The sequence below is a fragment of the Cataglyphis hispanica genome, chromosome 3, assembly GCF_021464435.1.
Source record: "Cataglyphis hispanica isolate Lineage 1 chromosome 3, ULB_Chis1_1.0, whole genome shotgun sequence".
Taxonomy (NCBI): Eukaryota; Metazoa; Arthropoda; class Insecta; order Hymenoptera; family Formicidae; genus Cataglyphis; species Cataglyphis hispanica.
In genome coordinates this window covers 8,843,404-8,857,241 of record NC_065956.1, presented here as the reverse complement: position 1 = coordinate 8,857,241, position 13,838 = coordinate 8,843,404, and the positions used below count along the sequence as shown (strand labels likewise).

The 13,838-nt window shown below is 34.4% G+C and overlaps 1 protein-coding gene across 10 annotated transcripts in view; it reads right to left on the bottom strand.

Moving 5' to 3' along the window:
* LOC126848238 (uncharacterized) overlaps positions 1–13,838 on the bottom strand; it is a 35,549-nt gene that overhangs the window by 9,023 nt on the left and 12,688 nt on the right. For all 10 annotated transcript variants that reach the window (XM_050588973.1, XM_050588965.1, XM_050588968.1 and 7 more), the window contains 3 exons: positions 11,741–12,008; positions 6,861–6,958; positions 5,687–5,839 (listed from right to left, as the gene is read on the bottom strand). In XM_050588973.1, coding sequence (XP_050444930.1) covers positions 5,687–5,839; positions 6,861–6,958; positions 11,741–12,007 — 518 coding nt within the window. In that variant the 5' untranslated portion in view covers position 12,008. The remainder of the gene's footprint in view (positions 1–5,686; positions 5,840–6,860; positions 6,959–11,740; positions 12,009–13,838) is intronic.

Sequence of the window (13,838 nt, the reverse complement as noted above, 5' to 3'; positions counted from 1 at the left end):
CAGAGAAAGAGAGAGAGAGAGAGAGAGAGAGAGAGAGGAGTCTAAAAATACTGTTTATTGCTCCAAATGGGCGCTCACGCGCTCATGTGTGACGACCTCTTCCATTTGCTCATAAAGAGAACACGAGAGACAGAGAAGAGCCAACGATGAGGAGAATGAAAGTAAGAGGAGCAGTCATACGAAGAAAGAGATAGATGAGGAGTTTTATTTCGAGTGTTGTTGAGATTGACTGTTCTCGAATGGAAAGAAGAAAGATAAGAATCATCGTGCTGTGACACAAGCGCGTACACACAAGTAATAATGTTTCAAGTGGCTGCTAGATAAACTCGATTATCCTATATTAAACTGTCAACGAAACCATTGTAATTTATTAAGAGAGAACAGAAGAATAAAAAGGATATACATTTGGAGCAGGTTTGAAATGTTTTATTGTGCACTTTGAGGTATATTAGGAATTATATTATAGGAATATTTCCTAAAAACATTAAGCAGAAAAATAGGACTCACTCTTGAATAACAGTAATAAAAAGAAGATAATTGGCTTATATAAGTAATATTGCTTAGATGCGTTAGATGGTAGATATGGACGGAGAGAAAATATTAGAAAGAAAAATACTTATTCTATTCTACAGTTAAAATTCGCAAGAAAGTAACAATGATGCGTATAGAAAAATTGATTAATTGAGTGAATTGATTATCAAATAAGCAACAATGTATATCTTTGAAACAGATTAGAATCGAAGAGAGGAAGGAGAGATATGATATCATCGGGTGTCTCGTCGAATGCAGACGAATGACCGGAATGACAGAAGTATATTTTAGAATTTGTAGATGATAATCTTTCTCCCTAATTGTCATAAAATAAAAATCCTACGAGCAGCATGAAAATGAAAAACAAATGGAAGATGCTTGTGGAGAAAGTACGGAGGAGAAATCTGAGCACCTTTTCGCATCGATCGGACTCCCTGACACGAGATTTCGCCTTTTTCCCCGCAGGCTTGTCGAGGAAGAAACCGATTGTTAGAGCGGCTTGTTATCGGTTGACACAAATGCGTCGCAACTGTCCTCCGCCCGTGTTATAATCTTGTGATATCCGTCGCGAGTACGACTTGTGCGGCCTCCTTCTCTCTACCTTATTTCCGCTTCTGTTCCTTTCCTCTTGTTCGATCGTCGTAGGATTCTCTTCGATGCCGACTAAGATTTCTTTCGATGCGAAATAAACGCATCGTTTCTATTTAATAAAGATTCAACTCTTTGAGATTTCTCTGTCACATTGATATTTATTCATTCATATGCAAATTATATTTATTATATATATATATATATATGTACGTTTTTTTCTTTAAATTTTGATAGATTAATTTATTTATTGTAAAATATTGTACTTTAAATACTTTGCTTATTATTACATTTATTTTTTCTCTCTCTATTATGATAGAAATTAAATTATTAGAATTTTAAAATTGTCTCTTAAAATCGAGTTGACATTTTTAAGAATGTAAGAGTAATTAAAATCGTGAATTTATGTTCGATAGAAGTTACCTTTTAATAACGATAGATTCACTATGGATATTAATTATTAAATTGATCGATTAATTAGTTTCTGTTGGAGAATTTCTCTACGAATTTATATCTGCGAATATCTGTTTGATTATTCACATTCATTTTGCCAAAATTATCCTCTCGAAAGAGAATGCGTATGTTAATATCACTTAACGAAACTGAGTCGTAATAGAAAGTGCTTTTAATTATTTGATTTTGAAAAAAAAAAAAAACATGAAAGCCACTCCGCTCTGCGTGATCTTTCACATTTTCGCAGATAGACCACAATATACCGCGGAATAACGGCGTATTCATATTTTTTACTAACGTAAAAGGGAGATAAAAATACACGATGTTTTGAGAGAAAATGTCGCGCATGAATATAGTCGAGCCGAAATTTAAATTTTTGTTGTATAATTCTAGGTTACTATTGGTAATGCCATTGTCACATTGATAAAGAGAGACAAAAAAAGAGAGAGAGAGAGAGAGAGAGAGTGAGGCGCCGTGGTACGAAATATTCTGTCTTGATGGCCCGTCGGCCTTCTCTATATCGATACTTTATCGCCCTATCGATTTATTGGACATACGTGCTCGGCAGTTGCCGTTTTCACTATGCGCGCGCCGGAATGAAAAACCTGCCTTTTATAAATATTGCGCCCGAGCGCGACACGTTGAAATCGGCGCGATTTCAGCGAAGCCGCTCGTAAAGTGGCAATAGCTCGGCTGATAGTTACCTGATCTACCTCAGAAAAAAAAAGACGGGAAAAGATCATTATTCCAGCACCTCGTTTGCGTAACCGATCAAAAAAATTTATCGATTCTGTCACGGGCGATCGATGAAAATCCGACGTGAATTTTCGCATCTAGATTTAGGTGATTAAAGAGCCTCGTAATTCTCTTCTCTCTCACATAATACTTTGCGATTCGATTAGGCACAAATTATAGATGTGAACAGACGATAGGGAATATTTAAAATTATTTTCAAAGAGTCGTTCGGAGAAGATATGCTGCAAGAATATTTAAAGAATAATAAAATATATATTAGAATTTTTTTTTCTTCTATTCCGGGAATATCCTAAGAGAAGGAGAGAGAGAGAGAGAGAGAGAGAGAGTGATTTGGAAATTTTATTTCCAGATCGTTTCGCTAATGTTCCGAGGAAATTCTCATTTTCAGAACACTGAATATATTCCGAGAACATCCGCGTTCATGTCACGTAGCCAGTTAAAAGGATCGTCAGGGGCATTTGCATTCGATTTTACGAGATCCGCTCCGCTCGGGCGAGGAAAGAGAAAGAGAGAGAGAGAGAGAGAGAGAGAGAGAGAGAGATGAAAGGAGCTAAATATTTTTATCATCGATCGATGTGACAAGTCGAATGCGACACGCTGGGAGGGCTATTATAAAAGCATGTGCACACATCGCTCGCTCGTCTCCGCGCGCGCCACGCCTTTTGACCCCCCGCTATATACACATATATAATTAGACGATAGAAAAAGAATTAATCGATAGATGTGTAATGGGTGGGCGTTTCCGATTAAATTGCCTTGTTTTGGCATCGTCGGCGCCAAAATCACGTTAATTAAATTGTCCGGATGCTATCGCTCGGATTAAAACGACAGTAAAAGTGCGCCGATGGGCGTGCATATAACGGAATTTTTTAATCCTATAATTAAAGATCGCAATAAATTGACAAATTTTTAAATTAAAAGACTTTTGTTGATTAATCGGCTTTTTGACGCGTGAAAAACAAAAGAGCTTTTTGTTTCTTAAAACCTTTGAAATAATTTTTCAATCGCTGTACTTCATAGCAAAATTTTAAATGAAAGTAAAAATTAAATTGAAAATTTATAATTTAATAATTCTTAATTTCAGAAAACTTTCTATGACAATTTTATTTCTGAAACAGAGAAAGAGAAGAGAAATTTAAATTGATTCTTGCAATTCAGTGTACGTGTATGTACTTGGTTTTTGGTTTTAAAGCACAGCTTCAAATATTCACAACCATTTTCATCGTATTTACCATCATTTAAATGTCATGGAAATGTTAAACGACAAACCATCGTTTGCCTTTTCTTCATCGAAAAACTCCATGCTTCAAAACGTCAAAGCGAAATAATGTAGCAAAAATCTATTGCAACTCCAAAGGCTTTAAATCGCTTGTCAATACTAGCGCACAAAATTTTCACGAAGGGATCGTTGATTGCATTATCACACGAAAACGCGCGACGTTGCTTTATTTTAATTAAAGTCCCTAAGACCCTAATTAAAAATAATTAATTTTTTTCCTATCGCAATCTTTCGCTTCGGCAATCTTGTCTCTTTAAAAGTGTGAGTGTGAGTTTTTTTTTTTATTATTAGAATACGTTTTTCTTTTTTAACGAAAAATAGAGAAAAAATATCTATGTTGCTGCGTAAAATATTGAAGCAATCATATCTCGCCATTTTCTCGGAAGGAAACTTGAGAGGCGCTACGTAACGTACATGCATGAAAAATTTCGTATCTTTGCGCGTAAAAATGTTGTCGGTATGGTTTTCTTTTCCGTGGGAAATTATAACCGTTCGCTTTTTTCCTTCCACCTGTTTCTGTCTTATTCCTTTTGCGAAAAAATACGATCGTCGCGACTACCTCGTCGCATCTTACGTTTGATGTACCATTTGATACACCACCCTCTGCTGCTGAGGAGAGGATTTCTCCCGTGCGACGCACGTCCAACATTAACGATGAAATATCGCACCATCCTCCATTATCGAATTGCATCGCGTACATCGGAAATTCCGATATTTTATACGTATGTGTATAAAAAAAGTAAAATAAAAAAAATTCAATGATAAATTTTCGCGACAACAAAAGCTGATTTCGCGCAAAATATTACAGTAGAATTTTAATAACGATAAAAATAGTTTATATATATATATATAATTTACTCGTCTATTTCGATAAATTTTTTGATTAATTTTTGATATTAAAGAATTCTCGAATTTGTTTTTAATATATGTCTGTTTTTAATATATGTTTCGCTTAGAAAATTTGTATATTGTATTAAAAAAAAATATGTTAGTTTGAAGTGTAATAAAAATTTACCTATATTTGAAGAATTGAATTTGAAAGAACTGACATACACCATATTTTCTGAGAGATGTTTACCTTCTTTGTCCGTAGCGCGTTCCTGATATCGAGCATTCGATCAAATATTGGGGACAACTGTTCTCAGGATACGACTCGATGTCTGTGCGAATATTTACAGACGGGATACGAACCTGTAGGAGAAAGAGCGGGAAACCGAGAGAGAGAGAGAGAGAGAGAGGAGAATTCTCTACTCGTAGTCTGAATGGAAATTCAACAAGTGTCCGGACGAGGGCTCGAGGGAACGGCTCCGGGTTTCCGCCGTAACTTTCCATACCGGTGACGGGTAGTACGATCGCGCAAGGCCGGAATAGGGGGGTAAAGCTAACACGAGAATTAACCGCCGTTTATATGTACTAACGCTCCTCAAAGCGATACCACTCGCAGAGAGCAATTTGTCTTAATAATTACCGTCTGTGAAGAGCGTTGCGTCGCCGCCCTCTAGCGCGCAGCGTAATTATCGTGTAATTAGCGAAGCGGATCTACATAGCGCGCGGGGTGCCTTTTAAGTTAATTAGGTAAAGATTGCTCGCGCCCACGAAAATACACAATTCCTGGATCTAAGGAAATATAGCGACTACAAGTCAAGAATTTTATTTTTCACATTAAAAATTTTATTTTTGAAAGCTAAATCCCCTTTATAACTACTTTAATAACTCTTTTTTGCAATATTTAATTATCTTTGATTTGTAATATTCAGTTAAATTTAAATCATCGTTGGAGAATATTTCAAAAAGAGAGTTGAAGTTAAGATTCCTAAAAGACTGCAAAAAAAAATTCCATTTTGACAAGTATGTTCAGCTTTGTTTTTCCTTGAACATTCTCGGATAAATATTCACTCCTTTTTTTTCTACGCACGTTTCGCTCGATAACCACCCGAATATCGTCCGAGTGAAATGGTGCGCGAGGATCCGTACAATCCAATGAACTATGGCTAGAATTTTGCGGTCGCAATTTCACGGTTGTCGGCCGCCTTTGTGTCGGGCAATGCTCGAATGACCTTCGGGACCGATTAGATTTACCTGAAATCCTCCAGGCGTGCTTGGAAGGCCTCCTTGCTCACTACGTCATACGTCTGCGTCTTGCTTTCATCCCTCGGCACGGATACCGGCGGCCACGTGCTCATGTTGTGGAGATCCTGGTCGGTTATGGCGAATCTCTGGGTCAGATTTGACCTGGTTTTCCGGACAAAAAATGACGCATATTAGGAAAAAAGATATCTAATTTATTCGAATGAGTAATAACAAAAGAAACTGTGACAGGAAAAAGTGACAGGCATGAGTACTCACATTGACAATTAACGGTGAAAAAAAATATAAAAGTATAGTACAATAAATTTAATCATGAATTATTAAAAGGACGTTTTTATATATTTCATATATATATATATATATATATATATATATATATATATATATATATATCCAAGATTAAATTTGCGAATATAATTCTGTTGATCTAAAATTTTTTTTAATGATATGTTTTAAGATTTCTTTTCGATCTGTTTTTTACGTAACCGTGAATAAAAAATGCAAAAAGTTCAGTGTTTGTTAAGAAAAGTTTGTCGAAAAATCAAGGAGTTTGCTTCAAAGAGATTCAAAGTAAGACCAGCGAACGTTTTGCTTTTAATCGATTCGCAAAGCTTTCCAAGCTCTTTTAAATTGCTCGCTACTGCTTCGATATTCCGCGAGACGTTTGTTTTGTAGAATCGTGTTGCAACTATGCGCGTTGCATCTCGATTGCGAGAATGGAGGAAGCCATCCGTCCTCATCACGCGAAATGCGACGGAGAGGCTTCTCTGCTCGATCGATGAAGAAATGAACTTCGTCGCTGAGGCACGTGGCCGGATCAACAGGAATTTAAAATTGCTCTGGTAGAACAATAATTACACGAAGTATATTAAAAAATAAAAGAAAAAAAAAGGATTAAATTGCGTTATTATAGAAACGAGCGCCTGATGTTGATGAAGAGATCCAACTTTGTTATAAACAAAAAATGTTAAAATTATTAATAATTTAAGAATGTGAGACATTTTACAATAAAATACTCCAAAAACAAAAATTAAAAAAGAGAATTATATTATTTTATATCGTATAACAAAGTCTTATTAAAGAGAGCACAAAAAGATCTAAATTTAAAAGTTCAAATTCCAATATATATATTCTGTAAAAAGAAAATAATGAAAAGAATACATACCTCAGAGTATTACCATTGGTGTAGATGAAGAAGGCCACTTCGGATCTTTCCAGCTGCAATCTGGTGACCATTTTGCCCAAGTCCGTGGCTATCGTTACCTGCAATCATCATCAAAAATATACACGTCAGCGTGAAATTTTCGGAAAAATGCAATGTGGTTTGAAAATTGAATCGTTCACTTAATAAAGGACAATCCTCACGTCCTGACAATCCTTCATGAAATCCTTTCTGTTTACGAAGAAAACGAAGCTCGTATTGTCTTGTTGTCGGGATAATGGTGCTATAGGTGTGTTCTCACGGAACTTTCGTTAGAAGATAGGACTAAATGTAAGGCTCGAGTGGACTTGTAACTGGCGGATATGTTCGCAAAACGTACATTGAGTGGCTACTTCAAGTCTCGAATGCCTTCAATGGCCATTGCCACTCTTCCCGATCGTTTTGACCGAATGAGAAAATATCTCGGAATGTAAGAAATGTTTTCCTCAACTTTTTTTATCTTCCCTTCATAGATTCGTAAATTATCAAATTTAAATATCATCCCATTTCTTTGTGTCACAGATGCAAAATGTTCCGCAGATTTTGATAATATAGATTTTAAATTCCATAAATTATTAAATCATAGATATAGAATTATTAAACGTAGATTTAATCTTGATAGTATCAATTTTACAGACGCGACGAATCTTAGATCATAAATCTCCGCTGTCAGGATCCCTTACAACTTCTCGCCTGTTCGGTTTTAACTGAAAATTTTCTTCGATGGCTAAGAAATCTCATCAATCTAAAAGCGCATTCGAGAGGCCGTCCTTGATTCCGTTTCGATCCACCAGCTCGAGACAGCAATTAATATTGCATTAACGGTGCCGGTGATAAAATCGCTTTACGAGATCCTCGCTACGATGTCCGGAACAATTATTAGCGTGGCTACAAATTGTATAGCAATCGTAATTATATTTCACAATCGTAGATACAAATATAAATACGTTGACGTTTCATCGACGATCCTTTTTGCCTTCGAATAAAAGTTTTCGTCGTGAATCATTTCGAGGATCATATCCTCGCTTGTGAGAGTATCTCTTCGTAAACTATAACAGAAAGTTCTCCACTAACTTTTCACGCTCCCCGCCAATAGATCGTATACAGCGGAATAATCCGAGATTTTGTTAGCGTGCCACGAACTTTTTAAGCCGGGCATCTTAGCGTCTAAAGCGAGTTACCGTCGTTGCTCTGACGAGATTCTCGCAAAGTTGCAGAAAATATAAAGTCAGGGTGAACGTGAACTCAGCAAGATATTGCGATAGGTGTGATTTTATAATTGCTGTATTTATATAAGTCAAAATATACTAGTTTTATTATACGAAATTATTATTCTATTTGTACAAATTTCTTCTTTATAGAATACTAATTTCTTGTTTCTATTGAGCCTCTTTAACTCTAAATATTATATTTACGAGAAATTAAGAAGTCCAATGTGTATAAATATTTTTAAGAAAGCGTAGAAAAGTTTTTAACATTTACTTCGAGCCGAGGAAAAATTTCCAGAAGCTCTTCGCGGTGTATTAAATTATAGAGGGTGTGTCTGAAGTGCAGAGTGCATCGACGTATGCAAAACACTTGTCGGTCTACAAGTGCGCAAGGACAATCGCAAACATATAACATGACGTACATTCTTTCAACGCTCGTCAAACAAGTAACTCGAGATCGAAGACCGTGCAGCTAACATTCTGCTGCAATAAATTTCGATTTGATCTAACTTTTATTCCTATGAGGACTGCATTTATTACCTTTATAGATTGACGATTAAGCAGAGCGTGGAAATTTCTCTTTACGACAACACGAAGCAAAATGCGGTGCGACAATAATTTATATTTCATGATAATAAAATTCATATGTTTGATCAAAATTCATTTATTGCATAACGGGTTTCTTAAATCTAAATTTAAGAAAAAAATAATCTTAAATCATATATATATATATATATATATATATATATATATATATATATATATAGGGTGTTTTAGGTCAGGATAGAAAACTTCAGGATCTTATAGGAAATTAAATTTGGAACAAAAAAGTTTCTGTAAACATTATAATATTATAATATTATTAAAAATCATGTTTTGACTGTTTATGTTAGAAATGTAAACAAAAGTGCCTATGTGATCTACGAACGCTAGAAATGTATGTTTACATAAAGACGTTCGAAAATTTGTTTTCACAATTTCTGTTTATTTCGTTGTTTTGTTATTTCCTTTGAACGCCTTAACAGAATTACATAAATGAAAATAATGTAATTTAGTTTGTTATTTAATTATCTATCAGATTTATTCCATTACTTTTTTCAAATAAATAAAGGATTATTTTTAAAAATCCTCAAATAAACATGATTTTTTGACATTTATTAGTTATAACTTTTTAATGAAGCATTTCCGGATCTATGTTTACAGGAACTTTTTTGTTCCAAATTCAATTTCCTACAAGATCCTAAAATAAGATTCTCTAACTTGACCTGAATACTCTGTATATATATATATATATATATATATATATATATATATGTATGTATGTATATATATGCATATGTATATATAATTTTGATAATTATTTATTCATTATTTTATTCATAATTATTAAATATACATAGTTATCTATATAAAAATATTTATTATCTACATAAAGATTTTAAGATAAAATTTACTAATCAAAAATTCTATAGAATAGCGTTAACTTTTGATGAAACTTGAATTTAACACTTTAAATTCAATAAAAAAACTGAAGGGTAAAATAATTGAGATAATCCCAAGATATATTTGACATTCCTAAAATTAGATTCCCCATGCGAGGGGAGGCTAAACATCAATTACGTCACTGTCCCCTTCCTCTCTCATCGTTCTCATCCTATTTTATTTCATCATCCCTTGCACGCGCTCCCCTCGCCACGAAGTAGCAAAAGGGCGACAATGTGGCATGTGTATTAAGCGCGCGAGTCGATAATCCGAACGTGCGTGAGAGAATAAAATAAAAATAGCTAGCTCGTCGCGCGCGAGAGAACGGCTGTAACGTAATTTCTTCTACCGCTGCGCCGATCGGAAATCGAATCTTATGCTCGGCGCGATTTTCAACGAACACCCGTCGTTTTCATTGACAATAGCCCTTCTTGGTCTGCAGCAAGTGAAATCGGTCGTCACTGCAGTCGCCCTATTCGTGACGATGAACACACATATACACATATACCGGCTATCAAAGCTCGATCAAAGAATTGCGAATCGATGATCAATGCTTGTATCTCGATCTCGCCACAAAACGCGCTTTAAGCGTTTTTTACACCCTCCCTATTGCTCAACCGCGGGTTATATTTATTTATTTGTCATGAGTTACGCACGTTAGATTTTCATCATTTTCATCTGATTGTTATAGCGAAAAAACAAGGAAATTGTTCAATCTCATTAAATATCTCAGTTCTGTTTCGCGTTTCACGTGATGGAAAATTTGATTGAGTGTTTGGGCTATTTTTAGCAGAGAAAGTCGCAGAGAGATATTTAATAAAGATCTCTAGATCATCGTGGTAGAAGATTAATTTATGAAATTGGAATCTCTGAAAGTATGTGTCGCAATACGACACGTATTTTCTTGCAACGTATATAAATAATTTTAAACAATTAACAAAAATTCTTCCATTATAGGATAATGCACACAAAAGCGAGAAGGAACTTTTCCCTTTATTGTTAGTTAAGTGCAATTTAAATAAAAGAAAATTAAGGCAATTAATTGCGGAGGTCGTGGAAAGACCTTGATTATGGTACGACAGTGTTCGGACAACGTAAAAATACTGTAGGTGTGGTATATTTGTTCATTCTCTCTCATTACTTTTAAATGAATCGCCATCGTCGATCGATCACCGGTGAATTATATCAACCCAGCCTAATTGTGCTCTTTACATAATTATCAGGGCGAAATACATGCGCACGCATAGCTATTCGCTCTTTACTTTAGATAATGTCGAGAAGTAGTTTTCATAAAATTGGAATTTCTCGGCGAAATTCATTTAGGTAGCCACAGGACGCCGGAATTATTGTTTAAATTTTACTTTAACATATAGACTCATTGAAGAACTAAGTTATATCACTTTTTTTCTGAACAGCTGTAAATAAAAAATTTTAATTTTAATTTTAAAATTTAAATTTAAAATCTTTTAAAATTTAAATTTAAATTTAAAATTTAATAGAAAATAAAAAAGAGATGTGCGCACTTAATTTTATGATTTATAATACAAAGTGTATGTATTCAGTATAAAAAATAACATTGATTAATTAGAATTAGAAATATTAGTCGGAATAGAATTAACTTGCTTTACTTCTTTGAATTTATATTAAATTAGAAGGAACAATTTCGAGTAATGTTATTGTACTGGACAAGGTAAAATCTTTTCAAGATAAAATTCTGCTTCGAAATAAATCGTTGATCGTTGCTTTTTACTAAGATTTGATTTATAAATATTGATGTTAATGATGTAATATTAATAATGTAAAATGTCTATCTCTGCTGAATAAAACTTTTAATGTATTCGTAAATGGTGCTCTACCGAAAAAAATATTTCGCAAAAATATATTTTTTCCCATTTTCTCTCCAAAAATTGAATCGGAGTTTTATAAAATAATTTTTTCGCCACTCTGTAAAGAGAAAATTGTATCGGAACTGGATTACGCAAATAGTTTTGGTGATCTGGAATTTGGTTTTCTTTTAATTTCTCTCTGAAGTTGAATTGAAATATTGTATAAAATATATCTTTTTACTTTAGTGTTCATATGGAGTCGAGTAAAAAATAATTTTGTTTTGAAATTCTGTTAATTAATTATGGATTATTCGATCTTCTTGCTCACCTGCGACTCTATGTCGGACACCTCTTGACGATAGATCAGGATGTCGTGGAGGGTGTTGGCGGTCTGCACGATGAGGGCAAGGATCGGTATGAAGGGCAGTACCAGCATCTGCAGCAATTGGATCCGCCGACCGCGACGGTGGGCCGGATCGGTCGCGCGGGCCCAGCACGATTTTTTCCGATTTGCCTTGATCCCCGAAACATCGTCCGACGACAGGCTCCTCACGGAGCTCACTTCCGCCACGCACGAACCGTTGCGCGGCGACATGCTGAAGAGACCGCAGTGGAAATTAAAATTATTCAGTCATCCAATTTATTTCTCTTTTCGAATTTATAGGAAATTATTACAAAAAGAAAATTTCATTTATTTGATGCATGCTGAATATTTACAGGATTTATGTTAAAGGAGGATGTTTAAAAAAATGAGACTTATAAAAAAAAGCAAAATAGGGAATCCATTATTTAATTAGAGATGCAATTGGAAAAAGATGCAGGTAAAAAGATACATGTTGTGGATTGAAACAATGCAAATTAGGGGAAATAATAATGATAATAATAATATTGAACAAGAAAGGGAACAAAGTCTTACAGAAGAAAGAAAAGGAAGCAATGCTTTGCAATAAAACATATCACTATTTTTATTAGTGTAAAAAATTCTAGAATTTTTTAATTCTAGAATCTTCTTAGATATAATTATTAAATGGATTTTAAAATATAAAGATTGCATTGTAAAAATAAAAAAAAGTCCATTGTATTAAAATTTAATTAAAATTGCAATTAGAATTTAACAATTTCAAAATTTCAGAATATACATGTTAATACACACACACACACACACACACACACACATAAAATTTAAAAATATAAAAAGTCTATGAATCAAAATTGAAAATTTGAGCAATCTAAAAATCAAATAAAATCGCAAGCATTGAAGCATTTAAAAATATTAAATTTAACAATCTGACAGACCAAAAATATAGGACAATTCAATAATCCGGATACATATACGTAATCGTCATATAATTGAAGTTCAGAAACCATGGAGGAACTTTGATTAAAAATCCATTATCAGCTCAATTGTTTCGCGGTGGAATTGTTCGCGATGAGGGTCAAGCTTTTATTTCCGACTTGTTAGGACGATACGTCACCTCGTGCGTCCGAGCTTTTGCAATCGCGATAATAATGACAAGCCGACGGATAACAAGTCCGCTGGTGGGTCTTTGTAATTAAACGCGATGCGAGCTTCACAATCACGCTACGCCGCGAAAAAGAGAGCTTTTGCGTTCAAAGCCTTGCAATTGCGAACTTGCAATTTGAGCTGATAACAGAGAGCGCAAATGTATCCTATCTTTTTTTCTCCTCCTTCTTTTTTTTTTTTAAATAACCACGCAACTTGTTACATTCATGTAAAAGTCGATGCTCTTTCGTTTTTTATTTTTCTCACTTTGATCCTTTATTCTTTATTCTGTTTTCTTTCGTGTTATTAAGTTCTGAAGAAAAATAAAACAAGTACAGAAATATTTGACATCAGTGTCACTGAAGATTGAAAGAAGTACAAAAAAATCGTCTTATTAAAAATTAGATAATATTTTAGTGAAAACACTTCGAATTAAATTTAAGTTCACTTTGAAATACGAACGAAAGAAGAAAGTTTCGTTACTTATTTTCATATCTTAATTTCGACGAAACATTTTTAACGTATAAGTGACATTACGCGTTAAAATGAATCAATTTCACTTTGCCACGATTTATTCTACCGTTAAATCGAAATGGCTCGTAAACGCAGCGAGAACTGGAATTCACAGCGCGAGGAAAATTCCGGGAGGTAAAATAAAAAGGCCGCGATCTGTTTCATCACTTTCTCTCTCGCCTCGTTATTTCCAGAATTCACGAGAGATAGAAGAAAAGAGAAAAGGTTAAGCGATCGCAACGAGCAAGTCTCTGACTTCGTTGTGAGTCTTTGATGTCGATCCCGAAGATGGTTAAGTCAAAAGTTGTCGTTGAGAGCAAAGACGTCTCTTTGAATAGCGTCTGATTGTAACATGAGCATACACATCGGGAAGAAAAATTAATAATCCGCCGATATACATCCTTTTCAC